We start from the raw sequence: 21,201 nt of genomic DNA on the forward strand, positions 1-21,201 counted from the left end.
GAGAGTCACCTATATATTCTTTTATCCTTTGGTAGATTATCTTTTTAATCAAGTCAATATGGAATTTACTTTGGGGAATAGTACAAGTTAAGTTAGTAAATTAATGTTCTCTATTGTTTCCAATTTTCCTACATAGTACTTATGGAATAACACATTCTTTCTCCCTGTGTAGTATTTATTGTCTTAGACTCTTAAGTTCTTAGGTATACTTACATCTCCTTCAAGATACCTTTAGTCAGTTCCACTGATTAAATCTATTCCTTCACCATAACAAAACAGTTTTAATTGTTTTAGGTTAATAGTACACACATCCCCCTATCAAGGCCAAGTCTATATGTTATGATTCTTTTTCTAAAATGTATGTTCTGTCCTCATCTATTACTTCTTCCAGAAAAAATTAAAAATCATTTTTAAGTTATTTCCCAAACTCATAAACTCCTCCTCCAAAATAAAGCAAATCATTTTGAGATTTTGTATTAAAATTGCCTTGACTCTGTAAATTAACTTGGTAAGCACTAATACTTTTAAATAAGAATGCTAATCTAGAACGCTCTCTCCGTCTTATTCCAATATTACTTTATATCTCCAAGTAAAGTTTGCTAATTTTTGTGTCTGCCTAATACATTTTCAGTTAGCATTATTCCCAATTGTTTTGTGTCTTATGTAGCTATTTTGAGTGATATATTTTCCATTATATGTTCTACCTGATTATTGCTAGAGAACAAATAAACTATTGGTTCTGTTTAACTTTATTTAGTTATTTCATTTGTGGCAGCTTAACAGAACTCACTTTTTCCTTTTGAAAATTAAATTTAATTCTCTTGAATTTTGAGGGTATATAATCATATTATCTGATGGTAATGATAACATTTTCTCCTTTTTCCAACAGTTAATACCATGTATTCCTGTTACATATTAATGTATCGGCTGTGCCATTTCTTGGCTTTCTGAGAATTTTGCAGAGCTGATCTTCTAAAAATTCTCAAAAAGAAATGGTTAGTGACAGAGGTTTCCCTATATTTTATATCCTGCTATGAATGCAAGTTTCCCCAGGAAATTTTAAACTAATTATAGCAACCAGCAGATTTTTTATCTTGCTAACTAAAATCTAGGACATTTAAACATCTCATAAATATTAGTTTTATGATATTAACAAAATTCAGAGTAGTACATTTAAACTGCATGTAAGTTTCCTACTTCATAAAAAATATAACTCTGACATACAAATTTACAATGAGAACCAACTTTTTTTTCCTTGCTTTGTCCCATCCATCCATCCATTCATTTATCTACTCAACAAATATTTATTGACTCCTGTGCTTAAAGCAAGAAAAAAGAAAAAGTCTAGTCCTACCCTGCAGAATCTCAGCCCCCGACTTCAGGGATGCAGAGTTCAGTTCACACAACTACCCCGAAATGTTCATGGCTTGATTAAATGATATCGAGTAGAAAACTTACATACTTAACTAAGTTCTTATTACATTCTAATTATATGCTTATAAGTTAAAACTGGATCATTTGGAAAAGAAACGTCTGTGCCACATGAATTAAAACCAGTGTCATTTGTGGATCCTGTTCATTCATTACCAGAGGCCTTTGCTTTCTGCCTCTCCAGTTTCTTGTATCCTCGTTTGGGTCTCTAAATTCAGGAAAGTTCTGAGCTATGCAAGTAAATGCAGGAAAATTAACGTATCTCAAGTTCACACTAATTAAAAAAGAATCCTCTAGTGATCCTTCCTTTATAAAATAGTGGCACACAAAAAAATTTTCAGTACAATAACACCATACTTATGATAATACTCATTACAGAAATTATCATATAGTGTCCTTTGGAGGTTTGCATTCTAGAAAATGTGCTAGATACTTCTTAGGAGTTTTCCAATAAAAATTTTTCAAACATTAAGTTTTGACTGATGAATGTTGCTGAGTAAGAAGCATGTCAATTAAAATATTATGACACTGAGTCATTTCTAAATTTGTTAATATTTATGATTTCTCTTGGGAAAAAAAGCTATAATTTACACCTAACATTTTTTAAATTAATTCTAATTCTTGAAGCATGATGGAGGATTTTGTTACATTATGACAAAGGGGGTATTTAGCACTAGTCTAGGAGTGACTCATAAAAATTTTAGTTGTCAGAGTTTAAATTTAAACAAAAACCTATGTTATCAAATTACTCTAACTTACCTTTGAAATGTTCTTTGCAAAGCATTCGTTCTGGAAGTATTTTTTTCCACCCTAACATTTGGTTTGAACTTGCCTTTTGACCTTAAACCTAGTTCCCCCTTTTATATTTTATTCTTATCGCTGAAGGGATTTAAGATGATCTTCAATTCCAAATCTGTTTTTTAATTATTGTCTTTTCCTAGGTCATGGTGTAAATTCCTTAGAAAAATACTTACTTTGATGGATATCTTAAAGTGAGATTGAGTCTTGTCAAGTGTGAGCCAACACAGTTGAAACCCAATAGATCTACTTTTCAGTGGCATGAACAGCCCAGGTGCTGTTGGCTGGCTCTGATGGTGTAGTAAATAAATTAGCACACTAGATTTCCTGGCCCCAAAGGCGACACCGAATCCAGAGTATCCCCCCATGAGCATTTTAGGCATTGGAATGGTCTAGGAAAGCACTATTTTCTCCTCCAAGGAGGGTTGGGGATTCACGTGAAGTCCTTGCCTTTAACGAACTTCATGTTTCTGCTGCAGAGTAAGATAGCAGACCCCTCCGGATCACAGGTGCCTCCCTGAAGATCCCTGTCACTCACTGGTAGGCAAGGAACACGATTCCTAGTGCGTCTGAGGTGGAAGTGGCCCTAGAGACCCTGTTGTTCAGTGTTTCTCAGGTTTTTCCGCTGAGGCATCCTTACAACAGAGGAGAGAGGAGTTGGTCCCTGAGGCTTAGAAGGACTCCGAGGAGAAGCCTCCTTATTTACCTAGTCTTCTAAATCCTGTCTTCTGCTTGTTTATATATGTCTGCTCTAATATGAAAAATTCAGAATTGCTTGTCCTGCAGTTATTTGATGCTCCCTTTTTCCCCAGCTTTTTAAGTAAAAATGGTGTTTCCAGAGGCTACACTGTTTACCTTTGGCTGTGTAGGTACGCACACTCGAGTCTGACAACCATTGCCTGGACCAGCATCTTCTTTTTATGGTTGGGTAAACTGAGGCCTGCAGAGGGACTGTGACTCACCCTAAATCTCATGGAGAGCATGTGACTGTGCAAAAACTACCTCGGCCCTTCCCACCCCAGCCCTACCCATTTGCTGACAACTGGGTACTCAGGTTGCTCCTGCAGAACAGTCACGTGTATATTTGACTTGGAAAAAAATACACTAAACGTGTATTTGGGCTAAATGTGTTTTTGGTGCAGGATGAGGACAGTTGCCATTTACTAATGAAGCATCCACAGTCTACCCACAGACTTGTAAATTCAAGCATGCCCTCCTGCTCTGACTCTTGACCACCAAAGTGCTTCTCTTTCTGAAGGAAACCACTGGGGAAGCCTAAAGCATTGGCTTAAGACAATAACAAGTGGTAGCTTTGGGGGAGAGATTTTCATTGTCAGTTTTTCTTGAAAATATTGCAACTACCGTTTCAGGAGCTGGAGGAAACCTCGGAGGGCTGGCAGGGTTGATGGGAGCTGGTCATGGCCGCTAGCACAGAGAAAAACTCCAAGCCAGCCTTGATAAATATTTGCTGCTGCTGAGTCATTCTTACTGGAGAAAGTGATGCAGACGGGATCATCTCCGCCGAGCTCAGCAGAGGCCATCAGAGTGGCCTTAACCAAAATTTCCACCATCATCCTTGCACTTCTCCCTCCAGGGCTCACTGAGGACCCAGGGATAAAATGACGTTTCCACTAGGCTCTGCCTTATGTTTTTCAAATTCTTTCGTAGACGGTTTATCATCTCAGCCCAGGGTCTCAGCAACAACCTAGCATAGATGAGGCAATGGAAGTTTCAAGTTAAACGGCTTGCTTAAGCGCTGGTGACCGTAGAAGCTGCATCTCTTGGGTCTTAGCACACTGTGTGTGGGTTTAAGTTAGCCATTCGTTTCTGATTTAGATGCACCCTTTTGTCAAATCCTAACAAAATCATTTTGATTACTTCCAGGAAGACACATTTCAATAGGCAAACATCATTTACCTCTGCATGGCTTTATTGTAACTGTAAAAATTATTTCACATTTCATCCCAAGTCAGGAAGAGACTGCACGAGCTAAATAATGCTTTGAATACTGCATGTCCAAGTTGCTTGTCCATACCTAGTGTTAATGACCAAAAAAAATTTTGGTGACTGGAATATACAGAGAGTATTAGGTAGATAGCCATGTGGTAATCTGTGTGCCAGGAAAGGTGTTACTCAGAGTACCTTTTTTTCCTCTCTTATTTCATCTTGTCAGATTTGGTTTGATTCAAAGTTACTGCTTCTCTCAGAGAAGGAGGTCAGACCAGTCTGAGGACTAAGCAGCGCTAGGAGAGCGATTGAAGTGTGCACAAGGGAACGCAGGTGATAAAATCATTTTGGAGAATAATGAACAAGTAACTTGAGAGCTTGGTCATGAGGGTGGTATCACGGGTTATGCCAGGTTATTAATTTTCCAACTCAGCAGTATGCCTCTTAAAAAACACTTAAAGGAAAATGGATATGTTTTTGAAAGAAATGCAGTTGGTAGAGGAGAATTAGGGAACTGAGCGAAGGCCACAGGTCATAGATCTGCAAAGCAAAACTACTCACATTTAAATAAGAATTGTGTATTTGGGAAATATGCGAACTATTTCTTTAAGAGAGCAGTGTTTCGTACATTAAAATGGTTGTCTGAAGATTTCTTGGCTCATCTACGTAATATCCAAGCACCCACCCTCTGTCCCCTTTGTTTCCCTCACGCCATGCTGGTTGAAACGGCTCAGTGGCTCAGTGACTCCGGCTCAGCAGGGAGCGCAGCCCATAGGTAGGGTGTGGTTGTCAGGTTTGGCATTTTGCTCCTCCATTCACAGGAACTAGGGAGAGCATTGACCTGTTCCTCAGTTTCTCCTTCCGTAAAATGGCAAGAAGCATGTTCGCCACCTTAGGACTTGCTTGTGACCAGGAGCAGTTCAACCTGTGGTGGTTATTCTCCCAACCCCCCAGTTTCTCTGTGCACTCCTCAAAGTGGTGGCCCGCTGTTGCCATGGTGACACAGCACAGGGTGACGTTGCTTAGAAATAACGACAAAACTGGTGGCAGCGGGGAAGCAGAGCCGGTGTGGTGATCAGCCTCTGAGGAGCGCCCCGTCTGGGCGGAGAGGCAGCCAAGGAAGCTGTCCTGCGCTGGCAGGAAGGAGTGGGGGGCCCCGGGACCTACCTGCCTCCAACAATCAGCAATCATTCTACCTGATAAGCCCGGGATCCGAGTGCATCGCGTTTTTATAGAATCTACACTTTGTTGCTAGGTTTGTCCTTTTTTTATTACTTGGAGCTCTGGGTTTTAAGTGCAGCAAATATTTGTTGTTGATTTCCATTCTAGCAGTTAGTTCAATTTCCTGAAAGATAAGAGGAATTGTTGACTCAGACCCATTTCTGTAGCCTGCTTTATACTTGGGGCTTGAGTCATTCCTTGTCAATGCAATTAAAAACGTGTGGCAGGAAATTGATTTTTTTTTTCACTTCTAGGGTGACCGAAATGACAACAAAATAAAAATCCTGTTTTAATAGACTGAATTCTGACCCTGAATTCCCAGGTTCTGTTTTTCTGCTAAAGTCAAATGGTGCTCTGTAGGGAAATTTTTATTTTCTTGAGTATTAATGAAATACTTTCACCTGCATATCCGACCCTGCTTTGTATCTTTCCCACAGTGTTCAAACAAGTAGCATCCTTCATCCTTCAGGGTCTTCTGAACCCCCGGGATGTCTAATCCACGTACCCAGATTCCGTGCCAGAATAACTGTTCTACAGAGCTAGTGGGGTTGGGTGGAATGTGAAAAGAGGTTGGAAAGCTGGAAGGTTCTTCCCTGCAGAACTTCTTTGGGATATGTTCAACAGATGGATTACAAATCTCAGAAGAAAGGGGACCTAGCTATGGCCACTGCCTTAGGGGACCAGGGTGGTAAGACCTGCTCTCTCTGGTCTGCCTTCAGGGACATGGCAACTCCCCAGGTGCAGTGGGTTGAGGGTCCCTGTGTGCTAGAGGAACACCGGGACCAGGGATGGGCCTCTGGGAGCCCAGTCTTAACAAGGAACATGCTCACATCTGCTCCCAGTAGCCTTTTCTGCTGGAGCCAGTATTGCTCCCATTTAGAAAGTTTGAGCCCCTCCTCTAGGTCTGAGACCAAGTAGCTCCCATAACCCCACCATGAAGACTGGACTGGGGGGGTGTTGGTGAGCTCTTGGTTGCACAGTAGCATTCTCTGTGCTAGTCTAGAAGAGAAAATGTAAAGCATCAAACTTCTGAGGTAATAAGACCCTAGATCTGTGTCCTTTTTGCTGAGCCTGAGGCTTAAGTAGTCAACAGTGGCTCCTTCCCAGGTGCTGAGAACAGAGGCCTGCCACCCCACCCCGCTACCCGGACGCCCCCACTGATCTGGGCTCTGGAGCAGGAACACAACGGCCTCCCCGAATGCCTCTCTGCCCCCACACAGTCGTGCCTGTTAGATCCCACAGCTCAAAACAGCTCCTAACAAATCTAGGCCAAACCCAGTCGAGTTGATAAGATTTCCAGACGAGTTCCTAAAAATACATTTCTCCTTAAATCAGTCTTGCCAATCACTGTACAATCACAGAACTTGAAGGACGGAGGTGGCCTTAGAAATTGTTGCCGCCCCCCCCCCGTCTTAAACCTAAGAAGTCACAGTCCCAGAGAGTTGAAATAATAGCAACAACAACAAAAATATGGCAGAGAAATATTTCAAATCACATTGTGAAGATGGAATAAAGCAAACCATAAAGGCAGGTACAAACTGTGAGCTATGTAGTATATTCATTCATTTCTTTGTCCATTCATCTACTCCCTTATTCAGGAAATAGTTATTGAGTGCTTACTATGCCCTAAGGTTTTGGTGTTGTACTAGATGTTGGCAATACGGACAGATTCTGCTCTCTCAGATACTCCATTCTGGTTGGGGGAGAAAATGAACAGACAAGCAAATAAATGTGTGATTGTCGAATCATGATAAAGACTTTGAAGGAAAATAAAGCAACATGAGCCTTAATGAGGTGGTAGGACTTATGCAATATTACATCAGGAAAGGCCTCCCCATAGGCTGACATCTGAACAATGTGACTGTCTGGGAGAGGCAGGCCCATGTGGCTCTCAAGGACCAAAGGTAGGGTGGCTGAAGGGGTGTGAACAAGGAGAGAGAGGTCAGGGAAGGTGTGGGGCTGGTCATGGAGATCAGTATGGGCTATCGGAAGGCTCTCGGCTCTCACACTTAGGAGGTGATGAGCCAGTGGTAGTTCCTGGGCAGAGAAGTGACATGATCTGATTACATTTTAGAAGCTCTCTCAGAATAATGTGTTGAAATGGGACTGCAGAGGCGAGGGGAGAAGCAGAGGAGACTGGCTAGGGGGCTGACGCGTTAACCCAGATCATGGCGGCCTAGACAAAGGGGGCACAGTGCAGGTGGTGAGAAGGGGCCAGATTCAGATCTATTGAAAGGTAGAGCTCATGGGGTCTCCTGAATGGGTCAGGCCAAGGGGGTGGTGAGGGAGGAGCGAAAGGGTGCGGGTTTGGCAGCCATCACTGCATAACGGTTCCAAGCCATAACACTGGAGGAGATTGGTGAAGCAGGCCTGGTGGATTTTGCAGCCAACTGCCTGTGTTCTAGCCCTTTCCTCCCTCTCCACAGGCACCATCCACAGATAGGCTAGCCTCCCCGTCCTCCAGGTAACACTGGCCGCCAGGCATTAACTCTTAGATCTCTCTCATCTTTATTACCTTTCACCTGAAAACACTGTGTCAAATGATTCTCCGTAAATGTTTGCTCTAAGCTAATACCTGGGTCTTATCTCACCACTAGAGATGCTGACTCCAGGTTAGGGTGGCATCCCAGGAATCTGCCAGCCAGCCCTACCCGCTGGCCTCCTCCAGCACCTGCCTTTTTGGTCTCACTGAGACGTGCACTTCTCATGGCATCGCCTATGCAGCTGCTCATTCTAAGCCAAGGGATGCTGCTAGTTCTTCACGTGTGTGCAGAGCACATGTGGTTATTACATGCTGAGCCCATGGCTGCTCCAGCCCCGCTTGGTCAGGGGTACAAGCCATGCCCACTTTTCTGACATTTCCAGCTGCACACACCCACACCAAGGTGCTCTATGATACACTCAAACCACCTGCTCAACCTCCATGTGTACCTCTGTTAAAACGCAGGCTTTTATGATACCTTAGACTGTCCTGTCTCCAAGGCCTTTGTGATCCACAGCCACCTTTCTCTGCCCCTGCTCCCAGCTTGCCGGGCTAGATGGGGAAAGCTAGGAAGACACTCCGGCTCCCTGCAGAACAAGGTCATGCTATCCCGGAGAGCCGAGCCTCCTGACCACTTGCCATTCCTTGGCTGTATCCCCCTCCTTTTCGGCTACTAACTGAAGGAGCCCCAGGTTTCGAGGGCTCTCAGGAAGGCCCCTGCCCCAGCCCAGCTGTCTCTGCAGGCGAGCAGGGGCCATTTCCTTTTCCTGCTCCCCAGCTGAAAACGAGGCGGCTCCGCACCACCCACCCGCCTTCAGTCCATGTCTGAGTGAGAGCATCTTGCTTCTGGCCACACAGAGCCAGAGCCGGTGGTCTGTTCCCACCCCTCCTTTGGGGGCATCAAATACTCCCAAGAGGGAAGGAAACCTCCACCTGCAGCGTCAGCACCCACATCCTCCTCCTGACACCAGCCTCCAGCCTCCACTATGCGCCTTGGTCTCCCTGTGGCAGCGGACTGTCTGGGGCTCCTCCCTCCATCCTGAAACTGCGAGCCTCTCTCCCAGCACCCTTGGCGGTGCCTGTTCAGAGGAGCTTTTGTCTCTACCCTTTCTCTGTGGTTTCACTCGCTCTTCTTTCTGTCACCTCTAAATAACGGAATGGACTGTCCTTGACTCTGTCCAAGTCTTCTTTTTTCTCTCCCAGATATATACACAGATCTAGATATGAATATAAATCTCTCTCTCTCTCTCTCTCTCTCTAGCCATTTTGTGATTTCAGCTATCATTTCTGTGAATGTTAATTCCACTTCTGTATTCATGACCGTGACCTCCAGCTGGCCTCCCCTGCCTGACGTCCTTCCTCCTGCGCAGAGTGTCAGTATTCTTCTGCCCACAGAGGACCCACATTTTGAAGTCCTCTTTGACTCATCTCTAAAGATGAACCGTTTCTCATGAATTCACCACAGCCATGATCTGCGCCCTCCTTTTCCTCCCCACTGCTGCAACAGGATTTTTATTTGGGAATATTCCTTCTCTCTTGCACCAGTGCTATCATCTCTGGCCATTTTCATCAACTCTTCTAATTCTAATGCATGGCAGGTGATACTACCAAGGAATGCTGCCCTCAGGTGAGGCATTGTCTAGGTCCAGTGTGCTCCAATATCTACCATCCTAATGATCCTGATAGTTTGTAGCCAAGTCTACTTAGATTTATGCAGCCTATTTACCCCATTTTCGAACAACTAGGGAGCAGCTCTAGAAAGTAATGGGCAGAAGAAAGGTTTTTGACATCTTACAATCGATATGACTCCCCCGGAGTGAAGAACTGGCTTGTATCCATGACTTTTGAGTGTCCTGTTGGACATTCACAGAGAAAAAATCCTGTTCATAGCAATCTGGATCAAGATCCTAATTCTGTTTTACATATTTGCACAAAGTGGTTTTTTTTTTAATTTGATTTTGGACAGTCTTCATATAATTGAATTTTTCAAGAAAGCAACAACTGTGTAAATTGAGGCAAGATTGTTCTTCAACTTGTTAGGAACTTCAGGAATTGTTTGGCATTTTGAAAAGCCTCATCACTTGTCACACGTATGTCAGGCTGCGTTTGTGCATGTTACATTCAAAGCAATGCTGCATACATGCAGGTGAGAGGCATGTGACCACTTCATTCCATCTTCTCATATACTTATGCCTAAGCCCTGAATTTTTTTTTTTTGAGAGGGCACCTCATTTATTGATCAAATTGTTGTTTACAACAATAAAATTCTGCATAGGGGACTCAATGCACAATCATTAATCAACCCCAAGCCTAATTCTCAACAGTCTCCAATCTTCTGAAGCATAACGAACAAGTTCTTACATGGTGAACAAGTTCTTACATAGTGAATAAGTTCTTACATGGTGAACAGTGCAAGGGCAGTCATCACAGAAACTTTCGGTTTTGATCACGCATCATGAACTATAAACAATCAAGTCAGATATGATTATTCATTTGATTTTTATACTTGATTTATATGTGAATCCCACATTTCTCCCTTATTTATTTTTTTTTAAATAAAATGCTGAAGTGGTAGGTAGATGCAAGATAAAGATAGCATAGGTTAGTGCTGTAAGAAGGCAAATGTAGATGATCAGGTGTGTGCCTGTAGACTAAGTATTAATCCAAGCTAGACAAGGGCAACAAAACATCCACGGATGTAGAAGATTTCTCTCAGAGGTTCTAAGCCTCACCTCTGTTGATCCCCATTTCCTCACCTGATGGCCCCCCTGCGACTGTGCCTGTCTTAGGTTGTTCCTCCCTTGAGGAATCTTACCCGTCTCTGGCTAACCAGTCGTCTTCTGGGGCCATACAGGGAAATGTAAATTTGGCAAGTGAGAGAGAAGCAATATTCTTTGAAAAGGTTAGCTTTTTACTTCTTTTAAGCCCTGAATTTTTAAAATGCACATTATTGATTTTATAAAAAATTACTTCCTTTGATATCTTAATTATATTTCAGTCATGGTAATACATTGGTTTTTTTTAAAGATGTGTCATGTTGGCTATATTATTTGTTATTTTCATTTGGTGATAATAAAAGTTATGTACAACACATGTGTCCAAAAGAGGGGGTATTGGCATTTGTAGGTGTACAGGCAGATGAAATAGCCAGACAGCTGGTGATAACAGGGAGAGAGGAAAAGGAAAGGTCACAGTGCTGAAAAGCAGTATATCCACCAGCGGCTGTGGCCAGGGAGGTTAAATGGAAGCTCTGACAAAGACTTCTCTGGGACGTCGGGGCTCGGGTGGAGCCTGAAGCTCCTTCGTTGTTGTTTCTGACTGTAGCCACTGGTTCCTGGACAGGCGGGAGACCGGTAAGTGCTGTCAGTCTTCAGTGGCACCTGGTCCAATTGCTTTTATTCTCACGCGAGTATTTCCTAACTGAATTATAAATGTTTAGATAGAAAACACAGATGCAATGAAAAAGATAATTTGAATACAAATATGTGTTGAATATATTATATCTGGCTGGAACATCAGGGACTATATTTAGAAATTCCTTTTCTAATTGAAGATGAGATTTCTTTCTCTGCCCATTCCTGGAAACTGCAAGGGAAACGGACTGGCAATTTTCATGTGGGAAAGTGGGCTCTGGACCTTATGAACTGTTCACTTGTGCCTGACTTGGGGATTTCCCTGTCATTACTGTCGTCATACACATGGGCTTATCTGACTCACCACATGACCAGGTGTCCCAGCGTTTTATTTCCCCCATGGAATGTATTTGAAAGTATGTTCAAGAGAATAAAGTACTATGTCCTTGTCAGCCATGGTTCTTCCCCTGCTTAGACGGAATGTGTGTTTGGAATTAGACAAATCTTTGATTGATGTTCTTCGAAGACTAACAGATACTCTAAGAAGATCTTCATAGTGTGTACCACCCACATAGCAAGGACCTTTCTACTTTCTTTTACTTACACTCCACTTACTTTACAGGAATTCATTTACTTCTTAGGAACATTCAGTGGGAATTTATTTCGCCTTTGGGGGGTGTGTGTGTGTGTGAACATAGACATAAGGCAGAAAGCTGCTCTATCTAATGTTCATGAGGGTTAAATACCACAGAGAAAGTACTTATAATATACTACTAAATAGATTTTGGTTGTGCTACATATATTTATGGCTTAAGTATTTGCAATCCCCAGGATGCCAAACACGGAAACTGAAGCTCAGAGAGCTTAGGCGACATGACAGAGCTCTTCAGGGTAGAGGAGCCACTGGAATCCAGGGTAGAAAAACTGGTTCTTACCTCGAAAGCATGCAGAACTTGCAAAGCACCATTTCATTTATAGTTTCAATGAATTAAAAAAAAAAAACTATTTAATGTGTCTAGAAAGAGAACTCTAAACAATCACCTTTGCTGCGCCTTTCACTCTTTTTCTTCCAAAAGCAAATTAGGGTCCTTGTTTCTTCCACAGTGGGCCTCTCTCGTTTCCGTATTTTTCTTGGTCCGTTGGCTTCCCGTGGGAAGGCCCTGGGTGGGGACCTCCGCTCAGTGACAGTGATTACAGGGCAGGATTACATCCTCTCTTGGAGTTCAAGTGGCTCTCAGCCCAGCACTCCAGCCGGCGTCTCTTCTGGGTCCCTCTCCAGCCTGGCGTCTGCATCTGATGGGCACAGGGTGCTGAGGAGTCACTGATCAAAGGAGAGCACGTGAGAGCTATTTTAGATTTAGCTCCAAGCCACTCACAGGAAGGGAAAATCATTTGAAAATGTATTTTAAGAATTTAAAAATTAAAAATAGGAAGCCAAACGATTCTCAAAATTAGAAATTAGGAAACTCAAGGAGACATAGTTTCTGTATTATAATTAGATTTATGCAAAATAAAATTAAAGGCATCCCATAAATTACTTAATAGATAATGAGTCCTTGACTGTCTGACTCAGAAATCGGTTTGTTTTGCAAGGATCCTTTAATCAGCTCCCTAGGAGGCCATGTCTGGCAGACAACTAAAATACCAGGGATGACCCAAATCAGACTGCAGAAGCTGTGTGCCGCAGAACTATTCACCTTAAGGCAGTCTTAAATTTTGATCTATCTCGGCCTCAAGATCGGACGTGATTGATGTTTTTCCCTTCAAAGATGTACAGACTAGCTACAAAGCGTTGGCAGGGCGAGGACACCTGGGGGTCACAGCCCAGGCTTGTCTGAGGGGTGTGGAATGAAGGGACGCCACCTATTTGTGGCGCGAAAGGCCACGCTTTCCAAACGCACCCTGTTGCCTCACTGAGCAGCTGAAAACACATGAGCAGCAAATTCTTTTAATACAGTCAAAAGCCACAGCTTTCTGAAAATCTAACACGTAGAGGAGTTTTAAATATATTTTGAAAGATGAAGTGTTTTGTAAGAAAAGAATCTAAAAATAGCTTGGGGTTGTTTTGTATGGCTGAACAGCAAGTCCTTTGGTATTTCAGGAAATACTACAGAACCTCCTCTCTTTGTCCTTGAACTTCAAGACTGCCCTTCCTTTGAAGATGAGCCAAGTAGTGACCCTCCAGATTTGTTACATCTGGGACTGCCTGGAGAGGATGGGCAATACAAAGCAGCCCCTCAGTAAAGGATAGAGTTCCAGGGTAGGGACTGAGCACCAAGTTGCTGGCTACCAAGGGCCACCGGCCCCCTCAGGTGGTCCTCTCTGACAAGTGACAAGTGTCCTGGCAGCAGCGAGCTCCTCACCCCAGCCAGGCCTGCTTCTCCTGAACAAAGACAGAGGGCTGAGTTCGTCTACTTTTTAATTCTCAGAATGAAGCTTTATCTGGGACAAGTCTCTCAGGTGTTTTCTGTTTAGTCTAGTTTTTTGTTTTGTTTTTATTGACCAGAAACACAGCTACTGGGAGAAGTGCCCAGCCAGCCCTCCTGCAGTTGCTTCTGCGGGAATCAGGGACCCCCAAAGTCGTGTGACTCACTCAGGGTAGACATCCTTCTTCCCTTGCCAACCCGTGGGATGCCTGGCAGGAGGAGGGGGGCAAGGAATGCTTTCTGCAGCGGTTCTCACACTTGAGCACGCTTCAGTCACCCCCCCGAGGGCTTCTTAAAACAGGTTGCTGGGCCCCACCCCTGCGGTTTCTGAGTCAGTACCTCTGGCCTGGAGCCTGAGAATCTGCATTTCCAACAAGCTCCCAGGGGCTGCTGCTGCCCAGGTACTGTGGTTTGAAAATGCAAGTGATTAGTGGCTACCATGGGGGAGGGGCTGGAGTGGGCAGTCGGGGGGTATGAGGGTGATAAAGAGGCACAAAAATCTCATTCATAATATAAGTTGGTCACAGGGATGGAAATGCAGCATGGAGAGTAATACAGTCAATGGTTCTCTAACATCTTTCTGTGTTCACAGATAATAACTGCACTAGTTTAATGAGGATTTAATAATGTAACTGTTGAATCACTTGTATACTTGAAACCAATATAACATTGTATATCAACTATACTTCAATTTAAAAAAAGAGAGAAAGAAAATTGCTGGGCTAAGGATTCTGGATTTTGAAGATCAACTAATTTATCCGTGGGGCAGCTCCCTACCCTTACCCCCAACCTACTTGGCGATAACAGGGCAAGCCAGCACTACTTGCTGGAATTTTCCTACAGGATGCCACTGAAATTCCCTTTTCAAAGCCTTATTCCTTTAGGTTAGACTTTGGTCGGTTTTAAAATGCAGATGCTCGTTGGAGGAGGATCAGGTATTCACATGCCGAACACCTGTTGAGCATAGTCTATGTACCAGGCACTAAACTGAACCGTGGGGATTTGAAAATAATAGACAAAGTCTATTACATACACAAGACAAAACCTATAGGAGCTTATACTGAGCAGAGGTGGGTATATAAATCAGTGTTTACCATTTTTGAAAATTAAGGAATAAAGACGTCTACTTAAAAACAATTACCAGACTGTTAAAAGATGGACTATAGATCGAGCATCAGGAGGGGACTGAAGGGACCCTTCAGGACGCAGGGTCGGGGAGGGCCTGCCAGGCCAGTGACTCCGCTGAGCTCTCAAGGGCAAGGTCATTGCCTCCTCCGTGAGAGGCTTAGAAATGCAGGAGTGGGAGAACGTGAGGTTGCTGAATGCCTAAAGACAGTGAGGAAAGGGAATACCAATGAAGAAACAAGTCCAGAGAAATAACTGGGAACAAGAACTTTAAATTCTGCCTGCCTTCTGCACTGGAAGGAGGTAATTGGATGGGATTGACTGGAACACAGGAAATAAAATGGAAGCACAAGTCAGAAAAGTGAAAAAAATGGATGCATCAACAAATCATTGGGAGGAACTTCAACAGAAAAATGGGAAAATAATGTAAGCAGAAGACCCTGCTTTCCAGTGCAGCCCAGAAGCTTCTGGGAAAGGTAAATAGGGTCTTGCACATAATCAGGGCCAATGCCGGCATTATATGGGGCCTTTTTGAGAATAAGAAAATGGAGCCATCTTCACACAGACATATTTTGCCAGGGTCTCTCTGGGCAGATGAAGTAGAAAATACCACCCTTTCACCCCCATTCATCCAGGGTGCTTGGGGAGGGAACCAAAGTCTGTGTTTCTAAGCCCTTAAGTCAAGGGGGCTCCCAGTCAATGCTGTTGGCATACGCAGGCTGCACATCACTCCCAGAGTGACTGCTTGGGCCCTGAAAGTGTTTCTTTCATTCACTTTTGGGTTAGTAGCAGCTGGAGGAAGAAAGGAGGTTTCAGGCCTTTGTAGTACCACCGTGGAATTTTTACGTGGGGAAGCTTCTCTGTGGGTTCCCTTTGGCTGCAAATAGGTGGTCTGAGAAATGAGGGCGACTCCAGTAAGTGGCCCGCATACCCAGTACCCCGGGCAGTCAGCTCATATCTCTGGGCACCATTCTATGGCTGGAACAGATCCATTCCAGGTGCCATCCCGCTCATAGATACAGAACTACTGCAGGGAGAGAGGGGGCCTGAAAGTGAATTTATTCAACAAATATTTATAGAGCAGCTCTTTCTTTAAAAAGCCACCTTGCATGGGGAAATCACTTTAGTGTTTACAAAGTTTATGTTTCCTATACAACCTGTCCTTCATGGCAGCAATTGTGCAATGCAGGGAGGAGTTACTATCGATGTTTTCCAGATGAAGAAACTGGATCTTAGAGAAATCGACTTGCGCATGAAGGAAATTTGGCAAAATGAGCTCTTAGGGCAGGATACTTCCCACCGTTCTAGAAAGTTCTCTGTTGGCTGATAAAAGAAATATGAAAGCCCCTAAGTGCCATCTGTGGAAATAAAATGTAAGCTACATATGTAATTCTGAATTTTCGGGGGCTAAAAGGAAACAAGTGACTTTAATTTTAGTAATAATATTTAGGCCAATTTGTTAAAAATATTATCAACTCACCATGTAGTAAGTACAAAGCGATATTAGTGAGATATTTTCATGTTTTATTTTGCCAAGTCTTTGAAATCGTGTGTATTTTACACTTAGAGCATATCTCAGTCAGGAAGCAGGATTTTCATTGGAAGTACTTGATCTGTGTTTAGATTTCATAGAATTTACTACTAAAAAGTAGGTTCATGTACTCAAGTTGGTCCCAGCACATTTGAACATTCTCCAGTAACTACACTGATGATCAGTTTTTTAAGTTAAATTTTCATTAATTAAGAATAAATGAAAATTTAAAATTTCATTCCTTGGTGGTACTAACCACGTTGCATGTACTCAGTAGCCACATGTGGTTAGTGGTTTCTGCACAGGAGAGCAAAGCCCTAACACATAACCCTTCCTCCCACGCACTTGCCTTCTGGAAGACCCCTTGTGTAAATGGGTCTATGTGTTAGCACTGTTTATTCTTATTTCTTGATAACCATATTAAAAGTTGGTCTTGTCCATCCTTACCCGTCATTACGCACCTCCTCTGGTGGCCTCCCCTGAATTCCAGTCTGCTCTCCCTTCCTCACTCCCACCGCTGCCTGCCTGTACCCACTCCAGAAGATGGAGGTTGTGATGGCCCAAAGGACGCAGTGTCTTTGATGACAGTGGCTCTGTGACTTTCAGGATAGAACAGAGAACAAGCTGGGAGAAGGTGGATTCATGAGAGGCTAAGAGAACAATATATTTATGTGGAATAGGGCCATCTTCCTTTCCTTCGGGAACATCTTTGACTTACTCAGGGCTCGGGCCATCAGAAAGTTCGGCTCTCTGCTTTTAAAAGTAAGTTCATCTTGATAGAGTCTGACTATCTAAATTCTGGTTGGATTTTCATAATAACTAAATATTGTCACCAAAATTGGCAATCTACTTCTCCCAGGGAAAAAAATGTTTTCTTAACTGAAAGTGTAAGCAACAGCATTCCACACTCAATGGACTGGAATGAAAGCATTGTTCCTGTAGAGTTTTTAGGAACACTTTAGTCATTACTCACTTGCCATCTCTGCACAAACACACCTTTGCCTGTTTCTCTTCCTATCTGTTGAAGTCTCAGCAAAGAATGTGTTGCCTTTGAGGATAAGCACCTCCTGCATCCGTGTGGTCGTCACCCCATCGGGCCCCAGTCCTTGGAACGCAGGGACTCTATAAAATATATTGCAAATATGAATTAGATGTCTCCAACCCATCATTTTAAATCTCCTTTTTATTAGTGCCTCAGCCCCACTGAACACCCAGGCAGAATTGTTTCCCTGTGTCTTGCTTCCCTCAGCCTTTGTTCTCCTCGAGGGGCTAGAGGTGGGGGTTGAGCTAATGAGGGTACAGGTCCAGGCTGGTCTGTGAAACCTGACCCAGAATAAATTTGGTTATTAAGCTCATCTTCTTAAAGTCCCTGAGTTAAGCTAGTTGAGGTTAGCTGCTGGGAACACAGCACTACCATACCAACAAGCAGGAGCCTGCCTATCCCCTCAGATATTTCACAATCCGAGTTAGGTATGCATCCTAGCTCTCAAGGTCGCCCATATCCTTAAATGCACATACAACCATAACTCATTCAAACATTCTACTAACAAGTAAAAGAAGTTTTGGGATGAAGTAGCATTTCCCACTAGCCCCAAGAGATGTCCTGCTAAGTAAATATCCCCCGATCGGATAAACTTGAGAGACGCCATTGCTTCTCTTTCCCTGTTAGATACTCATTCAAGGCCAGAAGCAGCCCTACCGAGGAAGCCCGTTCAGCTTGGTTTACCTGGAGTTAACTAACCTTCATTGACTGTAGGACCTACTTTTCAGGGAACCGATGTGAACCGCTTAAGAATTCCTGCCCTCTGAACTTACTTGGTACCGGCTGGTTTAAAATCTACTTCCAGGCTCCATTAAGTTCCTAGTTTAAAATTTTTTAGAAGACATCAAGGCTAAGGATGCGTCTAAGGTAGCTTGTGGCATATACAATTTATGAAAATGATCATCCTCTGGTATTTAGACCTTTATTCATGCTTGGCCCAATAATGCTAAATTTTTAATGTTTACATCATTTCATAATCCTTGAAAATATTAAAGAAACTGAATATGCTGATTTTAGCAATCTGAATTTACTAATTATATTTTGGTTGTAGATATGTGATTTAACTCCAGCATTCCACAGAACACAGCAGTTTTAGATTGTGATTCCTTTAAAAACTAAATCGAACTAAACTGTATCTAACTTGCATTCATTCAGTGAGTCAATCATCAGTTAAATTGGTCAACAAATATTTTTTGAGGACTGGCCATGGCCTAAGGCATTAGGAATACAGAAATGAAAAATATAAAAGGTCCTCAGCCTCCGAGTGCCTACAGTGTAGAGAAGAACGCTAACATTAAGCAGGTAATAACAGTAGTGAAGAAGTCTGAGAGATCTGAGAATAAATGTCAGGAGGCATCTACCTCAAATCCATCTTCAAGTTCAAATCTCTGTGAACTAGTAAGGATGTAAAGAGGAAGGAGCGCCCACTTCATCCAAAATGACAATATCCTTATTATGTAGGAGAGACATATCCCAAATAACTGTTTACAACCTTTCCAACAGTAAATGCATGGCCTAAATGTGATATTAATTGGAAGCCACAGTTCTAATACACTGTTTCGGAGACTTAGCACATTAGACTGAATTGTTTCAGAATGCCTAATTATTGTGTCAGCCACACACATGTGTTTGAGTCATTCCTAACTGTTGGACTGCTGCCTAGATCAGTTTCTGCAGAGCGGTTATAGTTGTGTCTCCATCCTCGTGCTCCCTCTCTCTTTTTTAATGCATAGCTCTCCTCACTAGACTCAAACTTCAAAGCTTTAAACTGTAGTTTTGCAAATTCTAGATCAGAGTTAAATGGTTTGTTAAAGTGTTGATCCCATTGAGCTTGGGTGTATGGTGACATTTTATTTGTTTTGCAGGTTCATGATTTCGAAGTGCCTGTGTGAAGTCAGTTTTGCTGGAAACTGCAGCCCAGAAGCTCTTGTTGCATTCAAATTTTGTTTATCCGTCAAATCCGCATTACCCTGACCTTACAAGTGGATGAAGATACCTCAATTGTCTGACTTTGCCAATTGCTTGATTTCAGAACTTTAAAAAGGTGGAAGGAAGAAGAAATCCTGCTAAGATCTGAACATCTAAGTGGCTTATTTTCCAGCATCATCAATAGCTGTGAGCGTCAGAACTAAATATTCTCCCAAGGAGTGCCATGATAGTGAAGTCACTTTATTAAAAGCAGGTGTGTCTGCAAAACAGTCACGAGACTCAGACGTTGGCAGCCAGAGATGACACTGAGCGTGCTTCTGGTGCGGCCCGCAGTCTTCAGGTGGGGCCTATTGATTGATGAGTGACTGCCTGCCGATAAATTCTCTCTTCACTCTGCTTCCTAGGTTGAACTTCATTAAGAAATTTATTCCTTACCTTCAGACTTACATGTGGGATTTTTCACAATAGTTTCGGAACCATTGGGACTGGGATTGGTTTCATTATTTAACAGAAACTAACAGAATCCCAAGCACTTCATCGTCATGGCTTTGAATGTTGCCCCAGTCAGAGATACAAAGTGGCTGACGTTGGAAGTCTGCAGACAGTTCCAAAGAGGAACGTGCTCACGCTCTGATGAGGAATGCAAATTTGCTCACCCCCCTAAAAGTTGCCAGGTGGAGAATGGACGAGTAATCGCCTGCTTTGATTCCCTAAAGGTAAGACAGTGCATTTTATGTTTTATGTCAGTGGCACATTGGAATTTCAAATGGAATTTTTCTCATTTTACATTTTACAGAAGTTTAACAAACGTTTTTTAGATTTTCTTGTTTGTAGTGACGAATGGGAGATATTCACTCAAACTTTTTCATATCAGGCCTATATAAATTTTTTACAGATCCATGTTTAAATAAAAAATACATGATGGTGTATTTTTGGTCTGGCATGACATTCATGTACCCAAGAGTTTTAAATCAAAGTCTGGCTTGTGACAACTGAAGATAAATATTTTATTAACATTTGATCTTCTGGAGGTTAGAGAGAGGTGAAGAAATTGAATGTGTCACTTTTATGTGCCAGTTACTCTGATTGACTTGTCAAAGCATCCTCTACTCTTATGGCTTTCTTTCCTGACCAAGGGCTTCCTAAAATACTCTTCTCTTCATCAGTTTTTCATTCTCTTTGGCAATGTCATGGCTAGCAGAAATCAGTAAGTATGCACCCAGTACTCCTTGAGAACCTACAACGTGTAAGACGTGTAAGTTAACACATAACGTATCACAGAAGAAATGAATGTGATGCAAGATGGTATCTTTGATAAGCTCGCTGTCTGGTAGGGAAAATATAGCACATCAGCAAATAAATAAAATGCAAGACAAAAAGGCCTCAGGGGAGGGATAGAGAGACAACTTCTGTGGGGGTCCTTAGAAGGAGAGCTGGCTTCCCCATGACTGTTCGAGAAATGTTTTTGGAGGCTGTGGCACCCGAGTTTGTATACTGAGTTGGGTAGAGTTTGGACTTGAGGAAAGGGGGGAATTATAATGAAAGATCTAATTGAAGGAAGTGGGGGTGACTTAGCCTGTAATTCGTTGAGGTTTATTTTGCTGTAAAATTACAGATTCTGTGAATCACAGATTGACTAGCATAGTTCAGATATCATCATGACACTGTTTTTGATGGAGATAAGATACATAGTTTAAAAAGAGCTTAAAACTTACATCTCTGAAAAACCTCATATAAATGAGGGTATCAAGCAGTAAAAATAAAAATAAAATGTTGATCTATGCCCTTGATAAATGATTTTGGAAATCATAGTGCGATGAGTTTGCAAAATTGACCTTAGCTTATTCTTGGCTATTGAAGTGACTTGATAAGTTTTTTGGGAAAATTTCATCTGGAAGGAAAAATTTGTGTACTGA

The 21,201-nt window shown here is 42.6% G+C and overlaps 1 protein-coding gene across 6 annotated transcripts in view; it reads left to right on the top strand.

Moving 5' to 3' along the window:
* The window catches only part of MBNL2 (muscleblind like splicing regulator 2), a 159,472-nt gene that overhangs the window by 27,694 nt on the left and 110,577 nt on the right, over window positions 1-21,201 (top strand). For all 6 annotated transcript variants that reach the window (XM_036893879.2, XM_036893882.2, XM_036893881.2 and 3 more), the window contains exon 2: window positions 19,222-20,001. In XM_036893879.2, the coding sequence (XP_036749774.1) occupies window positions 19,828-20,001 (174 nt within the window). In that variant the 5' untranslated portion in view covers window positions 19,222-19,827. The remainder of the gene's footprint in view (window positions 1-19,221; window positions 20,002-21,201) is intronic.

The sequence above is a fragment of the Manis pentadactyla genome, chromosome 17 (genome assembly GCF_030020395.1).
Source record: "Manis pentadactyla isolate mManPen7 chromosome 17, mManPen7.hap1, whole genome shotgun sequence".
Lineage (NCBI taxonomy): Eukaryota > Metazoa > Chordata > Mammalia > Pholidota > Manidae > Manis > Manis pentadactyla.